Source organism: Abrus precatorius, unplaced genomic scaffold (assembly GCF_003935025.1).
Source record: "Abrus precatorius isolate BTA unplaced genomic scaffold, Abrus_2018 Scaffold2, whole genome shotgun sequence".
Lineage (NCBI taxonomy): Eukaryota > Viridiplantae > Streptophyta > Magnoliopsida > Fabales > Fabaceae > Abrus > Abrus precatorius.
The window spans coordinates 466,766-489,838 of NW_020874362.1; the positions used below are offsets into that span (position 1 = coordinate 466,766).

A 23,073-nucleotide genomic window follows, 5' to 3' on the forward strand; every position below is an offset into this window, starting at 1 on the left:
GACTTTCTCTCTATATTAAAATTAATTTAAATTGATTTTCACACATAAAAAAAGCAACAATAATTAATTAAAATTTATTTTTACAAATACAAATTTAATCCAGTGCACAACAAACTAAAATTGATTTTCAATTTTAAAAAAAATTAATTTAAATCGTCTTCTTTTAAATGTTAAACAAAATATTTTTATAATTTTTTATTATAAGATATTTATGTATTTTTTATTTTATTTTATTATAAAAAAAAATTCCAAAGTATCTGTCAAATATTTTTTTTTAAAAATAACTATTAATTTTAAATTACTCCAAAATGTTTCCATTCATGATTCAAGGTAACGTCAGATCATCAAGTCATGTTTTCGTAGCTGTCATAAAATCAAATGAAAACAAATTTTTTATAACTTCCAATATTCCACAAATGTGCTCCTAGTTACTCTAAAATTTCATAAAAAGAAATCACACCTGAAGGCTGAAGCTATTGTGACAAGTTGACAACCCTAAATCTACAAGGTGGAGCTTTCAGCTTTTCTGAGTTGCATCAGTTGCAGGTAAGCACAAAAAGATATTCAATAATAGAATATATATACATTTTGCCGGCTTAATGATCAAAATAAAACATTTTTAAAAAATAATTATCAATTTAAAACAAAAATAAAACTTATTCCCTGTCTGGGGTCTTTTTTAGCCACGTCAGCTCTGAATTGGTATATAAAGTGGGCGAAATTAAATTTTGACTATTTATTTATTAAAATCGCCTACAAAAGGGACGAAATGTTGCAAATCTGAACACGTGTAGCATGAATTCGTATAAGAATAAGACGAAAATGGGAAAAATTTTGAATTAAAGATTCCCGCCTCCAGACACGTGGGCCAATCAACATATTTCGTCTCTGATAAGGACGAATAGTGGATTTCTTCTTTGTCAGCGACGAAACATATTGATTGCGTCACGTGTCCGCAGAGACCTTCCCTTCTCCCCCTTCCCTTCTCCCCCTCTGCGTTTGCGAAACTCCATTTTTTCCGTTCACGGCTGTGGGTAGCAAATTTCTGGTCGTTTTAGCTTGATTTTTGAGTGAGAATCTTCATTCGTTGCAGAATCGTGCTTACATTCCCTTCATTTGTAGTGAGTGAAGATATTTTTGAATTAAAACTTAGAGGAGGTTGGGAGAACTTAAATCTGCTATACAGCCATTCTTAAAGAGGAAGAGGAGGTCGTCGGAGAGAGACCCCAGTGCAGGAAACTTGCTGATATTCCTGCGTTTGCAAAACTCGCCAGAAACCGCCATCTCCGCCGCCTGAAATCTGCAACTGAGGTATGGAAAAGATTTTGTATATTTTGTATTTTTTTTTAAATAGAAAAACGTAAAATTTTGATTAAAAATTTTAGGAAAAGAAAAATTGATTAATGAGATAAATTATAATTTTTAAATTGATATTAAAAATAGAAATATGAAAACTAAATTTATTACATTTTTACCTTGTTAAAAAAATCTGATAGTAATATTTAGATTAAAAATATAATAAAAATAATTTTGGTAATTTTATAGAAATTTAAAAATAAACTAAATTTGTAAAATTAAATTTTTATAGTGATGTTTATATTAAAAATTAAGCTGCATTTAGAATTATTCTACTAAATTGAGGTGTAAATTAAAAGACAAGTTAAAAATAATTTTAAAAATTAAAAAAATATTAAATAGTTAAATAAAATTTAGAATAGAAAATTAGAAAATAATTATATCAAATTGGTTGATTAATTATATAAGAAATGATAATTAGAAAATAGTGTATAAAACTTATAACATAAATTCTTTATTTAAATTAATTATGATTAAAATATATAAATAGACATATTTATTTATAATTAAAGAACAAATTTAGATAACTAAAAAAATTTATATTAAAAATTGAAAGTATTAAAATTAACAACACTGATAAGAAAATTAGTTATTCAATATAAAGAAACAGAGATATATAAATTAGTTGAGATAGATTATTTATAATTATATAATTTAATTTAGAAAGAAAAAAATTTGAATGTAAAATATAAATTTTTAGAATGATTGTAATTAGTTTAAGTTAATTATTGATAATTATATAATTTAATAAATGATGACCAAAAAATTATTTAAAACAAACAACTTGTTAATTAATGTTGTTATTGTATGATATAAGATTTATAATGGAAAGTACTACAAAATTTTAAATGTTTATAGTTTTTAATTAATATATTAATTTCTTTTGATGTACTAAGTTTAAAAAGACATGTTAAATCTAAGAAAAAAAATCATAAAATATTCAAATGTAGTAATGAACAGTTTTATTGTATTTGATTTACAATGATTAAAATGAATAAAATGTTATGAATAATTGTTTTTGATTTTATTTGTATTACAATGATTAAAAAGACAACTTAAAGGTTATGAATAAATTTATTTGATTTTATTTGTATTACAATGATTAAAATGTTATAAATAGTTTTTGTATTTAAATTATGTGATGAAGAAAGAACAGATTGGGGTATTATACTTGATGCATGATATGCAATTATTTTGTATAATTTATATTAAAGTTTAAACTTTTGACCATGTTATATTTTATATTTTGTGTAGATGGCTTCATCTTCAGGACAGAATAGGGTCATTCATTCAGGACCAGATGATCCTTCATTATTGCGGTTACAGAATATTCATGTGTCTGAACATATTTGGGATGGTCGGGATCATCCTATTTTGAAGGTTAGGAAGAGTCAATTTATTCCAGCTGGTTTGGATGGTGTTCCAGAGGAGATTCTTCCACATTTAGAGCTTGCAGGATTTACTGAGATTGCTCACGTATGTCAGTTCCCATTAGACCTCTCGTTGATCACTGCATTAGTAGAGAGATGGAGGCCAGAGATACACACTTTTCACTTGCCTCCAGGCGAGTGTACGATCACTTTGCAGGATGTATCTGTGTTGTTAGGTTTACGAATTGATGGAAGACCTGTGATAGCACCTATTGGAGTTAATTATGCTGATATTGTTGAGGAGAGCCTAGGGATTAGACCATCACGTGCAGATTTTGTTGGTAGCTTCTTAAAGACGAGTTGGCTAGACCAACATTTTACCCATGTGGCGATGCATGCACAGAATCCTTTACAGATCACTAGATTTGCTAGGGCTTATATGTTGCGGTTGATTGGGGGTTTTATGTTGAGTGATCACTCCAGCAGTAGAGTCTCAGTGAGGTACTTACCTTTACTTGAGGATTTTGCTGTCACTAGTGAATATAGTTGGGGGTCTGCAGTATTAGGATATTTGTATAGAGAGTTGTGTATGGCCACCAACATTGATCGGCATGGTTTAGGTGAATTAGCTGCATTACTTGTGATGTGGGCATGGGATAGGTTTCCATTTCTAGGTCTTGGAAACCCGCTTCACACACGACTCCATCTTCCATATGCTACTAGGTAATATTAAATATTTATTTTCTTAATATGTTTAACATACCTTATGTGTTAACAATATCTGTATCTTTGTGCAGGTGGTTAGCCAATCAAAGGAATAAGAAAGGGAGGAAAGACATATCTTATTATAGATAAAAATTTGACATGCTTAGTGGTGAAGAGGTAAACTTGGATTAACATTTTAGACATATGTTATAGTCATGTTGTAACTTAGTTATCATTATGAAAACAAACCTGAATATGCTGTATATTGTGTGCAGATAATTTGGCAACCATATTCTATTGATTTGATTAATTCGTTACCAGCTATATGTCGTGAGGGGATGGATTTGTGGAGGGCTGTTGTGCCTCTGATATGTTTTCAGGTGTGTGAGTGGCACCAACCAGATCGAGTAATGCGACAATTTGGTATGGTTCAACATATACCTCGTGCTCCTTATCAGCCAGATGCACTACATGACTTGACTCTGCGTGGGAAGGCAACAGAGAATTGGCAAGAGAAGCTGAGGGATGTTTTAGACATTTGGGAGAGAAGGAGAGAGTGGGTCATAACCAATGACCCCCATATTGGGCAGCAAAGTTTCAACTCTGACTATATGCGGTGGTATAGAGCTCACACTAGACGTTGGATGACAAGAGACGCAGCTGTCTCATCATTACTTGTAAGTGTAAACTACATATTTTTCATTTACTTATGAATATTTGTAATGACATTGTTAACATACATATATGGTGGTATAGGGTGATGGACTTGAGAGAGCCCACTACTTGATGACAGATGGCCATGATTCATTCACCTTTGATGAGATGCGAGACTTGTGTCAATCTATGCTAGGTTTGAAGAATGATTTGAACCGCATTATGGAACCTATTTCTTCATCTGATCCTCCAATGCAGAGTGGCAATACTCAGGATCCAGTTGTAGATGTCGGTCAATCGAGGAACCGTAAGGAAGGCAGGGGATTACAGCGTAGACGCACAGAGGTACATGCGACAGAATGGTCTCTTCCACCGATACCTGAGCGTCCTGATGGAGTATTCTATGTTCCCTCACAGTTTCCTTTCCAGACACAGCCCTATAATGCACCTACATATTTTCACTCATCTCAAGCCACCCAGCATCCGCCACCGACTCCTCAATCACCTTTCCTGACCACAGAGTGTTATATCCCATGTCCATCACCATTCTTCACGCCACCTCCATATGATGTTCCTATTTTGACACCACCAGCACCAGCAACAGATATTGTTACTGGGACATCATATGATACCTCATATAATCAGGGGATAGATTTGAATGCTGATTTCGAAGCAACGGTAGATGTTCCACCTGCAGAGGTTCGTCGTAACCCACATCGTACAGCTAGAGATCGACCTAGGGAGTGCATATTGACCCCACATCAGCCTGACCAGCCACACGAGGATAGAGTTTGAGTTTTTGTATAAACTAATTATACATATTTTGTGTACCTTTACTAGATGTTTTATGACATATGGTAGTTTTTATTCATTTGAATCATCGATCGATTAAAATTTACTCATGTTATAAATCGTACGATTAACTTTCAGTAATGTGATTCATGTTTCATATTAAGAGAAATAAGGTGATATGAACTACAAGTACATAACTGGATTTGAAAATAATTACTACAAGTACATCAGTGCATTTGAATATAAACTACAAACTCACATGCTGATAGTTAACAAATGACGTGTTGTCTCATACATAAACTCATCAATACTACTGATTAGGTGATATAGAAGTACATTGACGTACATTGTGACCAATTTGATGACAATTACTACATCGGGTTCTACTTTGTGACTCAACCTAATCCATTTCATTCCTAATTCGAGATGATTTTGGTCTTCCTTTACCTCTGATTCTTGTCTCATCAGGCACTAACTTCCACTCATTGCGTGTAAGAATATTACCATCATTTCCCAAAGGGAACCATTGTGATGAATATGCATGGATGACATTTTGCATAGAGTAAACATCATCAACATATTGCCAAAAGTCAATACTTACCGATGCACAAGCAGCAATCACATGTGAGCATGGAAATTGATATGCTTGAAACCTCCCACATTCACAGTATCTTCTACACAAAACAACATTCCATTTGTTACCACCCCTTTGCGTGATAGGATTAAAGGCCTCTTCAACCTCAAATGTTGTTCTTGCTATATCATATCGTCTCACTTGATGCCAAGATGCTTCCTCTTGATTTTTCTGCATTTTTAGCATTAGTTTTGAACAAAACCTCTTACCATGGTTCAAGTCATTCATTGCGTCCTCTCCACGCTTCACAAAATATTCAACCATTCGTCCATAAGTGCATTTAACCAGAGCAGTTATAGGTAAGTTTCTTGCTCCCTTCAATACCTTGTTAACAGCCTCTGACAAATTTGTGGTCATATGTCCATAACGGCGTCCATCGACGTCATGACTCAAAGCCCACTTTTCCTTCGATATGTTGTCGATCCACCTCTGTATTTCTGGTGATTCAGTGCAGAATCTTCTCAACTTCTCTTCAAATACAAGCTTCGAAGGTATATATGCTGCAATGTACAAATACTACATGACTTCACAATTCAAATAAATATAAAGTAAGAGGAAGTCAGATACGAATTAAATCATGTTACCTAATTTTATCACTTGTTTTTTCAGATCAACGTTCTTGAATTTATGGTTGAAATTGCTCGCAATATGACGAATGCAATAAACATGGTATGCATTAGGAGGTTGCCATCCAAGATGTGGGTTTGAAACAGCACTTTTGATACTTTGATGTCTATCAGATATTAAACATATTCCTGTCTTGTTTGTTACGTGGACACGAATCATTGCCAAAAACCATTCCCATGCTGACAGAGTCTCCCCTTCAACAATAGCAAATGTTAGTGGTAGGACACAATTATTCTCATCTTGTGTTGTTGCAATCAACAATGTATGACGATACTTACCATACAAAAATGTTCCATCTATTTGAATAATAGGTTTGCAAAAGTTGAATGCTTCTTTGCATTGATGAAAACACCAAAACAATCGCTCAAATACTCTAAATCTGTTGTCCTCCTGATGTCCAACAACAAATGGCTTCGTTTTAATCTTATAAATAGAACCTGGAGCATGAAATTGCATATACTCTAACCATCTTGGTAATGTCGCATATGATTCATCCCAATCACGAAATATTCTTACAATTGCATTTTGTTTTGCCTTCCAAGCTTTTTTGTATGAAATTTTATATCCAAATTGAGTTGTCATCCTTTCTTGAATTAGACTTATAGGCAATGATGGTTCAAGATTAACTATACCTGCACAAAACAACAATAAAAATTGAACTAAGTATCTTTATAGAAAAAAGATGTGATGAAATAAGATATTATTCAAAACTTACCAATTATGCATGATGAAATCAAATCTGAATCTAATTTAGTATGGTCTTGAGAGATTGTAGGGTTGAGACATGTATGCTTACCGCCACACCTTGTTATTTTCCACCTGATTGAATTTTTAAGCAATGATGCTCTTATTCTCCATGGGCACCCGTTGTTATGGTTTAAACACCTCACATGTAATTTTGTTGGTTTTGACTCAACAACAAAATAATTCTGATGTATTCTCATTACATGTTGTTTTAAGGCATTTTTAACTTCATCTTTTGAGTCAAATAACAAACCCACATGTAACGCATCTCCAATAACCCATGAATTATCTTCACTAATTTCTTCAGCTTCAATTTCTTGGTCTGGGTGGTCCCAATTAATAGATTTGTAATGTGGACTTACATTCCAAAAAGGTATTTCATCTACAACTACATTTAAACATACAATATTCATTATTTATAACAAATAAACAATTTAATCAATATATTTTTTAAATGTTACCTCCAACACTTTCTTGTTGTAAATTTAAGTTTGAATCAAAATCACCATCAATGTCTGTATCTGACGAGCTGTCTAATGGAATATGTCCTTCATCAATATCATCTGTCTCATCATCACTATGGACTTCATCATCATTATTGACTTCATCATCTTCATCTTCATAACTGCATAAATCTCTATATCCTTCAAAATACAAACACTTTTTCAATATGTATTGTAACTAAAAAAAAAATTAAAATTAAATTACAACAATATAATTTATACCTTCTGTAGCATTTATATTGACAATTTCCATAGGGTTAGGCAGTGACATTGATAAGCTTAAGTCCAACATATTCGACTCACCTCTTGAACTCTCACCAAATGCAATATCCACATATAATTCAATACAAGTTGTAATACTTTGTTGTTGATACGCACTAATCATACAATCAATGTCTTCATCATCACATATATCCAATGCATTGTATTGTTTAGCGCTTGAATCAACCATAAAACGAGAAATTATTCTAGATATGACATGATTATTACTAAGATTCAACTTGTCATGAATCTTTTTCTTTAAATTCATATAACTTATCCCTCTTCTTATCTTTATCATTTTTTTGTTACCTTCAAATGTCACACCTTCATTTCCAACAACAATTTTTCCATTCCAATACACAATAATAATAATATCATTCATCCTGCATTTATAAAAAAAACATATCAATAATTATTTACAATTATACTTATTTTTAAAAAAACTTATCAATGTTTATTTACAATTATACTTATTTATATAAATAATATAAATAAATTATTTGTAACACACAAACATATTTTTATTTTTCACATTATTTTATATTATATAAAATGTTATATTTTTAATATATATTTCACATATATAAAATAAAATATTCACAACAACTCTAATATTATTTTTTTAATTAAACAAAATTATATTAAATATCTATAAACTTTTAAATTTTTTATTAATTATCTAAAATGTTATTTTTTAATTTCAATCTACATAAAAATATATTTATTAAATATTTATAAATTTTAACTATTTCTAATTAAATAATTAAAACTTTTTAATAACAAAAACATTAGAAAAAATTGTAAATATTACTAACCTAAAAAATCTTCCCAATCTGATCAACGTGTAACTTTGCACTAAGGGTACACTTTTACCGCGATTTTGAATGCTTCCGAGTTCACACTTTATATAGGAACATTTGGTTGGATAAAAGGGTGTAGCTGCAAGGGAGGGACCAGCGGACAAAAAAAGGTGACATGCTTTTCGTCTGGATTGTAGACGAATTAGGGACCCTTTTCGTCTCTTTTGCAGACGAAATAATAAGATTTAACCACGTGTCCAGATCCTATAATTTCGTCCTAAATTGAGACGAATTACTTGTAACTTGACACCTGTCCATCGTTTCGCCTTTTACATATACGAAATGCATGATATTTACCTTATTTTGTCTTTCATTTAGGCGAAATGAATAAATTTAAAATAAAAAAAATAATTTTGTCTGATTGATATGCGAAATCGGAGTTGACGTGGCCAAAAAAGACCCCAAACAGGGAATAAGTTTTAATTTTATTTTAATTTGATAATTATTTTTTAAATATGTATTATTTTAATCTTTAAGCCACATTTTGCCTCTATTTTTATTTTATTTTTTCTATTTGGTTATATACAACTTTTTTTTATGTATAGTTTTTTTCTAAAATTCAGAAAATATAAATTTTGACATAATTGTAAAAATATGATTTTTTTAAAATCTTGATGACGTTTGATTACTTTTTAAGTATTTTTTGAATATTTAATTATAATTTTTTTAAAAATTATTAGTAACTTTTAGTTTTTTAAATTTTTAATATTATTTTAAAAAAATTATCATTTACAATTTTTTATTTTTTATCTCTGAATTTTGTATCTATATTAAAAAATATCATTAATAATTTTTAAGTTTTATATTTTCATAAATTTTTAAATAAAACTATATATAATTTATAAAAATCATATATAAAAAAATAATCTGTTATATATTTGTACTAATTATTTTCAAAATAATTTAATCTTATTCAAGCTATTCAAGTTTATTTCTAGTTAAAGGAGAGAATGTGAAAGAAAAGATGATATAGAGTAATTTGTTGTTTCAAATACTTTTTTTTAATTTAAGTGTTTTAAAATATGTATAAATTGTTAAAAAATCAAATAACTAGTTTTATTTATTTTTATATTTATTATACATTTTTCTTTATAAAATTGTATGTCCACACATATATATATATATATATATATATATATATATATATATAACTAAAACCGAATTGTACACATGATTTTAAAAATATAATTAGCATATAATTTTAAAAAATCATAAATGAAGAAATTATTACAATACATATTTTAATATTTTCTTCAGAAAATCATAATCTTTAAAGATTCAGGATACATTTTATGGAGAAAAAAAATGTTGTGACGGTGTTAATTATCAGGGAAGAAAACAAACTCTCCTAAAAGCCACATAGAAACAGACGAACAGGCCTTATTATCAATTCTAACTAAATCACAACACACATAAAAACAGATGAAGATACCTTTACCTCTAAACTGCAGAAAGCCATGGACCATGAAGCTATGTATGCTTACACATAAATGTGAGACAAGTCAGATAGTTTTGCCACGTGAAACCCACAAGTGCATAGTCCATCTCCATTCATTGACTTGCAACTTATTTAGGGATATTTGGATCTCATCATGTTAAGTAATATGACGAGAAAATAAATATTTTTTATTAAATTTAATTAATGAATTTTATGGATAAATTTAATTAACTAAATTGAATTATTTATAAATTATTTAAATTTGATTCATTAAATATTTATTCAAATTTATAAATTTAACCTAAATAATTTGTGAATAATGTAATTTTGAGAGTTATATTTTAAATAAATAATTATATTATTTTAAAAATATCATTTTTATAATCAAATATTTTATTTTTTGATTTTAAAATATATTCATATATAATTGTGTTTTATTAATTTAATTTTTTTAAAAATAAAAATTTATATTTAAATATTAAATTATAAATATTTTTACTTAAAATATGTAAAATAAATAAATTAATAAGTCAAATTTAAATTTAAAAAGTTAATGAAATAAAATTAAAAATTGAAATTGATTTTATTTAAATAAATAAATAATTTTTTATAAATTAAATTCAAACGGACCACCTTTTAGCATCTTAAGAAACTTTAGCATGTCAATGGCATAATTACTTGCGTGCTTAAAGAAAATGGCAGTGCTAGTGGTGTAAACGTTAGCGCTATGCGGGCCACATGTTGGAACCCCAACAGCAATATACTTGCAAAGCTGAGCTAAAAGGGTAGGATAGACTAGACTCTGATCACTCATCAGGCGACCATCACAAACTTTGGGGCAACTCAAATGATGGAAATATATGCAAAATTAATAGGTTTTGCATAGGTCTTTGTGTACCTAGAGATTCTTTCCATTTCTGATTAAATATTTCCCTAAACTTCAAGATAATGGCCAATGGCAAATATAGCTCCTGCGCTCACAACACCACTGTACCCTTCTGTTTCGCCATTGTTTTCGTCAACACTCGCATCTTCTCGCATCCAATTAAAGTGTACTTGTTTGAATGTCTCGGCTTTGATAACTTTATTTTGTACTTTATTTTTAAATTACGAGGAATTAATATAAAATATAATTAATATATATATATATATATATATATATATATCTATACATTCATTTGAATTATATAATTTTTATTTTATTTTTAAACAAGCAAATCCTATATATTTGATCATGCCGTGGTCCTCCAACACGTAGGATTCAATTCCTGCTTAGAATAGTGCTTCTCTCCAATGGCCCTAGGCGATCCGAAATGGCAAGTTAGTGTATATTTTCATAAAGTAACAGTAAGGATTAAATACTTGTTTGATTGGACTAAACGTGAACTTATATAGGATGAAGAAACATAGATGAGTATGCATGGCAAGAATCAACTTTCATTATCATCCTAAAGACTTCATTTTAGGTGTCAATGATGCTTAATTGGAATATTCCAAAGACTAGCATAAGAGTTATGAACTTTGAGAAATAGGCCTCCATTGATTCGACTTGCTCGTGTATAGGAAGTCGACCAATTGTGACCAAAACCTTATTAGGGCATTTTAGTGTCTAAAACTCAATTTCAATAGAAAGTTTATTAATATTGGGATTTGTGTAACCGGATTTTGAAACCTAAACAAACAGAGATTCTCGGACTCATTTCAACTTAGACTGTTCCGGAACAATATTTATGTTATTCAAGTATCTCGCTACATGCATGAAATATTAAAAACGTTTGGGTTAAGAATCATTTTCTGTTCTTGTTTGTTTTTATGAATAAATACAAAATTGTCACTATATTTTTTATTTATTAATTTTAAAGGGTTTATATAGAAAATATAAAATTAAAAATAAAGTGCTATTTAAAACCCAAAATTATCATCTTACTTTTTATACAAATATTTCAAAACAAAATAAAATAAATTGATATTTTGGTAATTGTTATGAAATAAATATTAAGAGATTTAACCATTCTATATAAATTAATTATGCATATCTCATTATAATCTTAACAAAATTAAATATGTATTCATCATTCAATAAATTGATAAATATATTTTAATTCATAAAATATTTGGTGGTTTTTACATGCTATTCCATTCTTTCATAATTAACTTAAATGTGAATAGAAAATATAAGTTTTCTAATTTTTTTTTCATCTGAATTAAACTTGATTAATGCCTGTCAAAATAAATTAAGAAAACCTTTAAAATAGTGTCATCTAATAACATTTTATTGTATTATTTAATAAATCTGATATCTCGTGTATTATTAAGTTTATTAAACAACGTATCAGTGCACCATTAAATTACATATTATATTCATTATACATCAAAATTGAACTTTTTTTTTTTACGTTTTCATTCTTCATGAATTTCAGCCTGTTATAAATCATGTTGACAGAACTGTCCATCAAAAACAACTTTGGATTTGACAACCAAACTTATGTTAAAATTTCTTTAGGCAAAACGCAACCCTTGTAAAATCTAAACTAAAAACAATGATATTAAAAGATCTTAACATATTTTCTACTTCAATGACACATATATGAGTAAATGCTGAAAAAAAAATGAACCTATGAGTAATGAGTCACCTGCCTCAAAGATGTGAATTGGGAAGAGTAGGACGAGCAATCGAATGTAAATCGATCTGGCATGGGCTAAATTGAAACCAAATCTCCTTGCAAAGTGTCTGTATAATTTGCAATAATAAAATGTCTCTTTTCTTACCGCGGAAAGAAAAGGCTTTGCAAAAGGATCTTTAAGAAATTTTATCTGTACTGGATTAATATATGCTTGTCAAAGTGAGGGTCGATATCCGAGTTTGCTTTTAACAAAAATTAAAAGCCTTCAGAATTACGTTATGACATAATATATCTAGATTATAATGTGCACATCTTAAATTGAAGAATTGTGTTTCACTCATAAATAATACATTTATTTAAATTAATATATTGTATTTAAGTATAATTAATTATTTCATACTATTATTTAAGTTGGTGAAAAATTATTGTCAAAATTACGATTGACAGGTTATAAGCCAAACACGCCTTGACAGACAAACGCTAGCTCTTGGCCCAGGAGACATCACTTTTCCAACTTTCAACCTTGTGTCAAAAACAAATATAAAAAGGTCCACTAAAAGACATACACCGTCTCACCAATCACTTTTATACCACATTATTATGTCGATGCTATCGCTCAAGTTTAATTCCATACTATATAATTTATCTGTGAAAGATATGAGAATGACATGCAATGGTATTTTTCCGGGCCTAGACAAAGTTAGTGCTGATAGCCGGGTACTTGATACTGATAGAGAGGGGGTGTGTGTGCATCTGTAGGCCATTGGAGGATGCATGTCAAAGTCAACATCGATGATTTAGCAATGGCAAATGCATTGTACTGAGTATTAACTCCATTTTCTTTCCTGTTTTCTTTTCTTTTTTATTCGGGGTACGTCCTTTCTATTTCTATTTATAGGTTCTCAAACAGATACTCATCACATCAACAATGTTTAACATACAACCAGACAAAAGAGAGGGTAGTACTTTTGGGCTTGTAAATCGTATTCAATCCCTCGGTAATTATCCATTTCAACACAATCTTGTCCTTTCCTCACCTCGTGGGCCCTCAATCGATGAAATTTACTTTTTTATCAGCAAAAATAAATTATATCGATGAAATAACTTTTTTTTTTATCATTAATCTTGGATTTATTCTGATCAGGTGATTTTTTAAGTGGATCGAGGTACATGTACCCGTTCATTGATTTTACAATAAATTGGTGGCCATATCTAATATGTCACTAAACGGTTAGAAGTTTAATCTCAATCTAATAAAAAATATTACAGTAAAATATAATGTTTTAATCCAACGTATGATTTTTGTTAATTTAAGTTCAAATCTTGTGAGACAAAATGTGAAGTGACATAGCAGTTAGCAAGATAGAATTTGGCAAACATTATATCATTTAGCAGCCGGTTAAGCAACATTTATGAGATCGAAAAGGACAAAAACACGCATTTATAAGCTCAATGAGTCCTCTTTGTCGTCAATTTTTCCGCGATGGTTGTTATTATCTTATTCAAACTTTGTCGTTAACCTATGTATAATAGCAAGTAAATAATAAGAGATAACATTGTTATCAGAAAAGAATAAAAGACTTTGCTTAGTTTGTTGGGTAGGGACTAGGGAGGGTGGATTATGACGATATCAGTGGATTACCCTTTCTCTTTTTGTGAATTGAAAAGACAAGCCGTGCCATTTTCCTCAGTTCCTCATTTATCAAGCAATACATGCAAAAGTTGAATAATGGGCACGAACCACTTGCTCTGTTTCGCCCTCCCAAATTAGAGAGTAACTGCTAGCAGGATTTGTTTCATGATTCATCACACTACTCCAGGATGTTACTTGTACGATAAAAAAAGGAAGGCAAGTGAGGGATCAGGGACCATTGAAGTTTTCCAAGAGAATTAGAGGGACAGACCCATGAATAGTTTGAGGTTCCTAAGGGTGTAGAGCAGACAAAAGGAACACCATCCGAGACATTTTAAATATTCTTCGAATAGGATACAACGTGTTTTGTGGGATGGAAGAACTTCGGGCTCACAAATTTTGTTCAACTCAACACGATGACTTTCTTGTTCTAAGTGAAATCTAAAGCTATTACAGCTAGCGAATCTTGTTTAACCCCGCACCCCACCCCACTATAATTACACACTAAACTAAAAATATTCAATATACCTAATTAGTACTATAGTGAAACAAAAAGTTGATTCATTTATCAAAATTTAAACGATAATCTTTTGTTTAATAAAAGGCAACTAGCTTGGAATTAGCATGAAGATCTACTCCCTTTTACGGAATTTTTTAATCATTTTAGATAAGGGAAATTTAAAAATAAAATAACTAAACAGAGTGAAAGGATCCTAAAATTCCTTCCCTAGCTATAGCCGAAACCCCCAAAAAATCTTGCTTGTTTTGAGTCATACGATCACGTGCAGTGTGATTATAGAAGTTAACATCCACAAGATTAATCTAACTGGGCATCATGATTAATCCGGTCAACTATGGCACGAAGAAACGAGGCTCCAATTCTTTAATGATTAATCAAAAGGTATAATAAGGACAAACTTGACCTCTTGCAATAAAGTTGCTAGAACCCTGAAGCGGAACACCGATACACCAATGCATATATCTTGGATTCAAGAATCATGGCGTCCACTCTACTAACGACAATATCTAATTTAAGTGGCCAAAATCAAAAGCACATCCTTGATAGAAAATACAGCACCGGCGTGATTGTGATTGATTAGGAGGGTATCTTCTTAATCCTGTTCCTAATCGAGGTGCGCATTAACCTGCATTGCAAAGTACTGTTCTCACCAATTAAGATCCCTTGATTCTTGGGATGGACAAGTTCACAATGCTAACATTTGGCAACTACTAGTTGAAATTGCAACCAATAAAAGGGTGTATATTAGCTTCCTAATTGCCGCTTATATTCGGACTGTAAAACGTCATCAAGAAAACGCGGTTCCGACATCATTGGCTTTTTACTTGGGCTTTAGGAATCAGAATCAAAAGGGTGCGTGTGTATACATTGTAAAGGATCATGAAGCGCATGTGTATGAAGATCAAATTTTTGTAGGTGCAGCTAAAAGTCGTGGTAAAGGAGTGGATCTGAAAAGTGAAATCATCTTAAGGCTATGCATTATTCCAACTTTAATGGTGATTTGTAATATATAATTATATATTGTTCTTTTAAAAAATAATTGTAAAATCAAATTGAACCTTGCAAACAAAATGAGGAATGAAATGAGATCCAGTAAGGATAAACATCAAAATGATCATTGATCTTCTCGCAAATTTAATAAAAGCACGTTACCTGCTTGATACCCGGAAAAAAGGCACTTGCATGCAATTGCAGATTAGGGCAATAAATAAATATCCAAGCAATTAGAGCTATTAATGGCATTATCGATCTTATTACTGTAAACACGCATGGACAAACAGCTCCCCATTTCTTTGATATATTTCTTCCAGTTTATGTTATGTATCTTAATTAGTATCAAAATATTTGCTCGTTTAAAAATTAACAATTTTTTTTTTAAAAATATCCCCATCTATTAATATCCTGTTTGAATACTTAAATAGATTTATAATTACTTTTTAACTTTTTCATAAGAATATTTTTTACTATATAAAAACATCTTATATGTTATAATAACTTGTATAATTAATAACTTTTTATAAAAAATACACATTAGTTTAAAAGATAAATAATATGAGCAAATTGAAATCGATTTTGTGAAATATTTTTGAACTACCAAATTAGACATTTAAAAAGGTATTCTTTTGTAAGTGACATAAATTTTTAGAATGTATTTATATAATATTAATAAAAAAATAAGAATAATCAGATATAATATCACATATGGTGGTAATCTTTAGCTGTTATTAGAGTTATTTATTAATTAAAATTAAAAAATCATTTTAATAACAAGTATAAAACTAATATTATCATAAATTATGAAGATAAAATTTTAATGGTAATTGATAAACGGTAGATATAAAAACTGCACTTCAAATTTATTTTATTTTTTATGCATACAAATAATAAAACCCATATATATGTTGTTAGTACTTAGTTGTCACTTTCTTCAAATTAGCCCATCCTTGGATTCGTTGCTGCTACTAATGTTTGCCGGTATATTATTATAATAATAATAATTATTGATATTATTATTATTATTATGCCTTTGGTCACTGGTGGAGTGCTGGGTCATTCTCTTCCAGAAGAGTGTGCTCTTTCTGGTTCGCAATGGAGCGGGGACCATTGTATTAGATACAATATAATAATGGCCATCCCCGGCTCAGTGCTTTTGCTGCTACCTGCGTTCGATCGCTTCACTCTTCGTCTTCACTACTCATAGTCACCCGATTAAATATGTCACATAGATACTTATTTTCACCAACCCCTCCTGTGTATATTTAGACAAAATCATTTAAACTATTATTTTGACAAAATAAAAGTATTATAGTTTCTTTACTTATATTATATTTTTTAATTTGTCTTAAAATGTTTATTACTTTTAAAAGTTAAAAAATGGTTATTATTTTTTTAATAACTACTTTATTTGTTGGTAGTTATGAATATGATTATGTGTTAAGCTTGAATATTAAAAAAAATCTACAAATAGCACATAAAATATTAGAAATTAGAAGAATGGAGCGGCCTAGCAATTAATCAAACATATGATTAATTTCATCCTTTACTTTTAAAATTCTCATACTTAAAATAAAAATGTATTATATTGATAACATATAGGGTTAAAATTTATTTCAGTTTAAGTCATCGCAAAAATTTCATTCTTTAGATAATAATATAATAAACAACAACAATAATAATATTTTTTCTCAAATTTTTAAAAAATATTTATTGTCATTTTATTTAAATAATTTTTAATTTAAAATATATAATATTTCATAATTATGTTATTCATAAAATTATTTGAATAAATAAAACCTTATGACAGTGTAAAACCGTCAGTCATGTAAACAATAGACAATAGTTAAGATGAGAATAATTATAAGTAGTAATAATATGAAGTATAATGATGGTATTAATGATTGTTGAAATTTTAATTTATATTTATTACAATTTTTAATGTACTTTTATTTTAAATTTTTATTAATTTAAATATTTTTTAAGATACTTATTAAAAAATTCAAAAAGTATATTTATTTTTATCAACTTCTTAAAAATTTAGAAAATAATTTAGTTAAAATAGTAGGTTTCCAAACTTAACTTTTATGTATTGATTAATGATCCAAGATATTTTTAAAATTTAAAAAAATAAAAGACATTTTTTTAAAATTGTTTTCAATTATTTCTCTCCTCTAAAATAAACACAAATAGACAGGAAGAGGATACATGGGACGTAAAATTGAGTGGAAGAAAAGGGTAAAATGGAGATCCAATCTGCAATGTGGTAATAATGCGAGCAGCTTAGAAGGCAACGAAGATAGGGTTTTCACTCTCGGTCTTCTCCCTTCTTGTGTCAGTCAGCAATGTTTGACTAGCTTTATCCTATCGAACAAAATTATTACTTTTTAATAATTACCTATTATTGTATTTATTTTTCTTTTTTCTTGCAGTGAACTAATTTTTGGCAATGATGCTAGTTTTCTCATCTTGATGTTCACACACACTGGCTGAATAATGTGGGTCCCCTTGTCCAATAGTTTCTGTGGACGTTCGATGCATCACATCATTGGGTCCCATTTCATTCCAAAAGAATACCCCGCATGATTGCCATAAACTGAAAAAAGCATAACCAGTCCATGTATTTCCCTGCCTTCGGGGATAGGTATTTATTTAAATACATTTTTATTTTAGTTTATTTTTTAATTCAAACGCACAAATATTAAAAGAGTGACACATCATATTATACAAGTAACAACTTCCGTCACGTGCAATTCTTTTAATTATTCATTTATATTTTATCTTATTTTATACAATATGTTCTATGTTTTTAAATAATAATAATAAATTTCTACTTTGCTGATAATATTAATAACGTAACGCAAATATTATGCATTTTTAAACACAAAATTAATAAAATTTAAGGATTATTATAACAAAATTAAAGTTCAAGCTATCTAGTTACAAAAACAAAAGTTTAAAAATCATTAAGATAAATTTATAGTTTAGAGTATCTATTTAAAGTTTGGAAAAGGTTGAGTTTGTTTTTTCAATTTATGAAATAGTAAGTGTAAATAAAAAAATAGCAGTGAATAACAATTGATAAATTTAATAGTGTATAACTAGCAATGACTATACTTTATAAAGATGTTATATGTTATGTTTTGTCTATTCGTGTCATTTGCTTGCATCTTATTTATAAAAATCATTTAATTTAATTGTAATTTATTAACAGAAATCTTCTTATTATTTTAGCTCCTTTGAATTTTTAGTAAAAATAAAAAATTTAACCTTCAAAGTTAAGTAAATATATAATCATGTAAAAATATTTAAAAAAAAAAACATGTATAAAGGTCATGCGTAAGAGATGACTTAATTGGATTGCAAGTACACATAGGCTCGCCGTGTGGTATGTTCGCATAGTTTGCTCAATGTCTTATGTCTTAATTAGGGAATGAAGTATTATGAAAAAATAAATAAATAAATATGAAGACATGCGAAAGAGGATAACTTTTGTACTATATAAAGTTTTTATAGACAATTGTTTTCAAGCTTTTCTCCGAAAAAAAAAAAAACAAAAGAGGATAACTTTGGAATATTTTTCTATATATGGAATTTTAAAAGTATATATACCAAAATATGGTATTTTTTAAAAACTTTTAAAATATAGGGTTTAAAAATAGCCACAAATGATTTTTGAAAAATAATAAAATATTTAAAAAACAAAAAATCGTTAGTGGCTATTTTTTTTAAAAAATATAATATTTTTTTAATTTTTTTAAATACCATATTTTAGTAATTTTTTATTTTTTTCATATTAAAAAGACAAAAGACCCGTTAATTTTAGTGGTATGTAAAGTTTTATGAGGAAGAATAATGAAAATTAGGATGATACTCAGAATATGAATGAAGTGTTCAGTATATTAAAAATGTCATTAAAAGGGTTGAACTAAAAATTTGACAGAAAAAATTTATTATATTCTTTCTTTTTTTTGTTGCTACTTTATATTCTTCTTTTAAGTTGCTTGTATATATAGTTCTTTATAACAATAAACATTTATAATCAACTTGTTAACATTTGAACAAGTATCAAATGTATGAAAATATTGTGACATGTAACTTATGTGACAAATATAATTTTCAACAAATTTTGCACTTTTTTAGTCTTATACTCAGTTACAAAGATATTTCAAGTAATGATTTTAAATGAATGTATCTTTAAATTTTTAAACTTTATAAACAACAAATAATAAACATAATTTATAGTATCATATAATCTCTTTTTTATACAATATATTAGATTCTCTTAAACGATCCTTCAAATGCTCTTGTAAATGTTTCTTTAGATTGTCATACATGAAATATGGAGAGCTAGCAACAACTGAAAAAGCTTGTTTTAATTTTTTCAATGTGGTTTGTTATTTTCTTATAATAATAAATATAGTTAAACAATATCATTTATATTTAAATGTTATGATATTCTCAAAATTTTAGAGATCAATTTACCATTATATGAATTTTTAATCCACTTTATCTTTATTTTGAAATTCACTTATACCTTACATATTTAGGTAATAACAAAAATTAGCAAAAAAAAATTACTAAAAAGTAATGGGTAATTGATTCGAGTGTAGTATATGCTAAATTTTTTTAAATAAGATTTAAAGTTTAAATTTTATGTTTGATAAAAGAAATATTCTTCCCGAAACATCTAATATGCTACCAACTCATATTTGATTACTTTTCAGGGAGGATGTGTATAGGATAAAATAATTAATAAAGTATTTGATAACAAATATTTTAAAAAACATTTGTGAAAGAATTTTTAAAAAAATATTTTGATATATTGTTCTGTTTTTAAATATTTTTTATTTTAAAACTTTTATAAAACTTTTTGTAAAGACTATTTAGCAAATTTCTTGGTTAAAATAACTAAGCAATCTTACTCTATAATTATTCGTCATATTAGAAAATTTAAATTAGCCATTTCTATATAATATTTAAATTATGGAAATTAATCATAGAAAATATTTTTCAGTTTAATATTTTTGAGCAAAACAGCCATCCATTTAATACTGTGTCTATTAATTTGTATAAATATTAAGGAAAGATCCAAGGATAAATTTAATGGGCAATGAGTAGGTTCCAATCTCCTTCTATGTTTTTTTTTTTTTTTGCAAGAACTTTACATGGATTTTATATATATATATATATATATATATATATATATATATAATAACATGTATTTGTAGATTTATAAATTGAATTAATTAGTATATTAATTTTTACCTGTTCCTTGCATGCTTTCTAAATTTATCTCTAGAAATATCATAATATTATCATATGATATTGTATTATATTACAATTTTACTTTCACAATACTTCAGTATAATGTTTTCTTTATCATATAAAAAATCCATCTTTTAAGTGAATTAATTTTGTAAATTTTAACATTGACACTTTTAATGTAAATTGTTGATTGATAATGACATACTCATAATAGTCAAATTAGAATAGTATTAATGGGGTTTGAATTTTTAAAACACGTATTTATTTGATCACTTTATCGACTCTTTTTTAGAGTATCCTAGTATATTTTAAAGATAAATTCACCATTAATATACTTGATTAATAATCATTATGATTCCTTAAAAGAATTTGAAGGAGGAGCCCCTCTACACAATCTTCAAACATTAAAGTTATATTACTTTACGTTCCGATCTTTACAAAATTACTTTACTTTATTAATTGTGTTGTTATTATATTCAAAAACTTCAACCGAAGCGTAAAACGACTAGTGTTGAAAAGAAGAGTTTTTCTTTAATAAGTTCTAATCCATAACAATGTACTAGGAATGCAACTCAATTATAACTATTAAGACTTAAGCATTTTCTTCTAAAACAGTTGATAAAGTACACATTATAATAACTTTTTCAAATTAAATTAATTCCAATTTAATTCTAATATCTCAACATTCTTAGTCCTAGATGTTAATAAATTGTAGCTATTTTGATAATGTAACTAATGTCGATAATTTTTTTCAATTAAATCAAGCTATCATACAACTTATAAATTGATAAATTTATTAGTTGTATAATATTATTGATCAAAAGTTGACACTAAAGAATTTAGGAAAAGTTGTCAACATGTTTTGTATTAATATCTAACTGAAGTTGGGCAATTGTTGAATTAAAAATTCAAAAATATGTAATTGTAAAACTGTATAAAGTCCTTTTTTTCTTTTTTCTTTTTTTTTGAAACCACATTTATACGCATATTTAACTAATTTCTCTACATTGCCTGCACAAAATTTGGAGGATAAATTCTAACTAATTTATAAGAGAAACTTGAAAACAATGTAATAATATTATAAACTTGTTTCGCTTTCCTGAGGACAATTCAAAAACAGGGAGGGATGGGATGGGGGAAAAGGACTAATAAAAACTAACAAGCGTATGAAAATACAAATCACTCAAGAAAATGCTAAAAGATGAAGCTCTATCAAGCATAGATTAGTGAGACAGTTCTGTGTTTCATATAATCCTCTTGTACTACAAACACAATGAGTATGCATTATAAAACGTGTATTACATATCATATTTTTATTTTGGAAAAAGATAGAGTAAAATGAATACGAATATTATTATTATTTTACGTAAAATAGGAAAAATTCATAATATAGAATTCAACCCCTTAATATCGTATCAGTACACGTTTTTTTAATACAAAATGCTGCTTGCAAATTTGCGCATTTATCTTTTTAGCAAACTATATTAGTTATGCAAAAGATAAAAAAAACCATGAAAGAATAATTGACCGTGAACAAAAGTTTGGAAAAAAAAAAGAAAAAAGAGGGGAAACCAAATTAGTAAAAAGAAAGCTCCAGTGGTTTGTCGGTTTACAAAAAGCTAATTTTGCATTACTTCTATCTTTGCACATTTCATGTTCAGAAAGGTGAATATTTAGAAAATAAGACGACTCTATACAACCGTAATTGAAAAAAAATCAAATTCACATGAATATAAAGTAACGCATGTATAAAATGTGTGAGCAGCTCAGCAACATTCATGTGACCTTTTTTTCAAGCACACTATAAAATTAAAGTTCTAATGGTTAAAAAGACATTAAAAGAAATCGTTAATACAATGAAAAGCACAGTTCAGAAGTATGTCACGAAATAGACAGCAGGCATAGGTATTTTTTTATTGTAATAATATGTAGTATTTTTTAAAGAAGTTAGAACTAATAAATAGTATTTTGGTATGTTATGATTTGTTACAATCATAAAAAAAAAGGGGAAAATTCATATTGAGAAAATTCCCTCTTTTTGAACGATAAAAATCACAGGGCGTGGGCAGAGGTGGACGCTTCCTCACTCAC

At 28.2% G+C, this 23,073-nt stretch overlaps 1 protein-coding gene across 1 annotated transcript; it reads left to right on the top strand.

The window, feature by feature from the left end:
- The first annotated feature begins 308 nt into the window (after window positions 1–308).
- On the top strand, window positions 309–3,453 carry LOC113858109 (serine/threonine-protein phosphatase 7 long form homolog). Its single transcript, XM_027490572.1, has 3 exons — window positions 309–330; window positions 1,187–1,311; window positions 2,611–3,453. The coding sequence occupies exons 1-3, from the start codon at window positions 309–311 to the stop codon at window positions 3,451–3,453; spliced, it is 990 nt and encodes a 329-aa protein (XP_027346373.1).
- The last annotated feature ends 19,620 nt before the right edge of the window (window positions 3,454–23,073 follow it).

Coding starts and splice junctions, on each gene's coding strand:
- LOC113858109 (XM_027490572.1), top strand. CDS start 309: ATGTTTCCATTCATGATTCAAG. Junction 331..1,186: donor GTTTCCATTCATGATTCAAG/GTAACGTCAGAT, acceptor TCTGCTATACAG/CCATTCTTAAAGAGGAAGAG. Junction 1,312..2,610: donor GCCTGAAATCTGCAACTGAG/GTATGGAAAAGA, acceptor TATTTTGTGTAG/ATGGCTTCATCTTCAGGACA.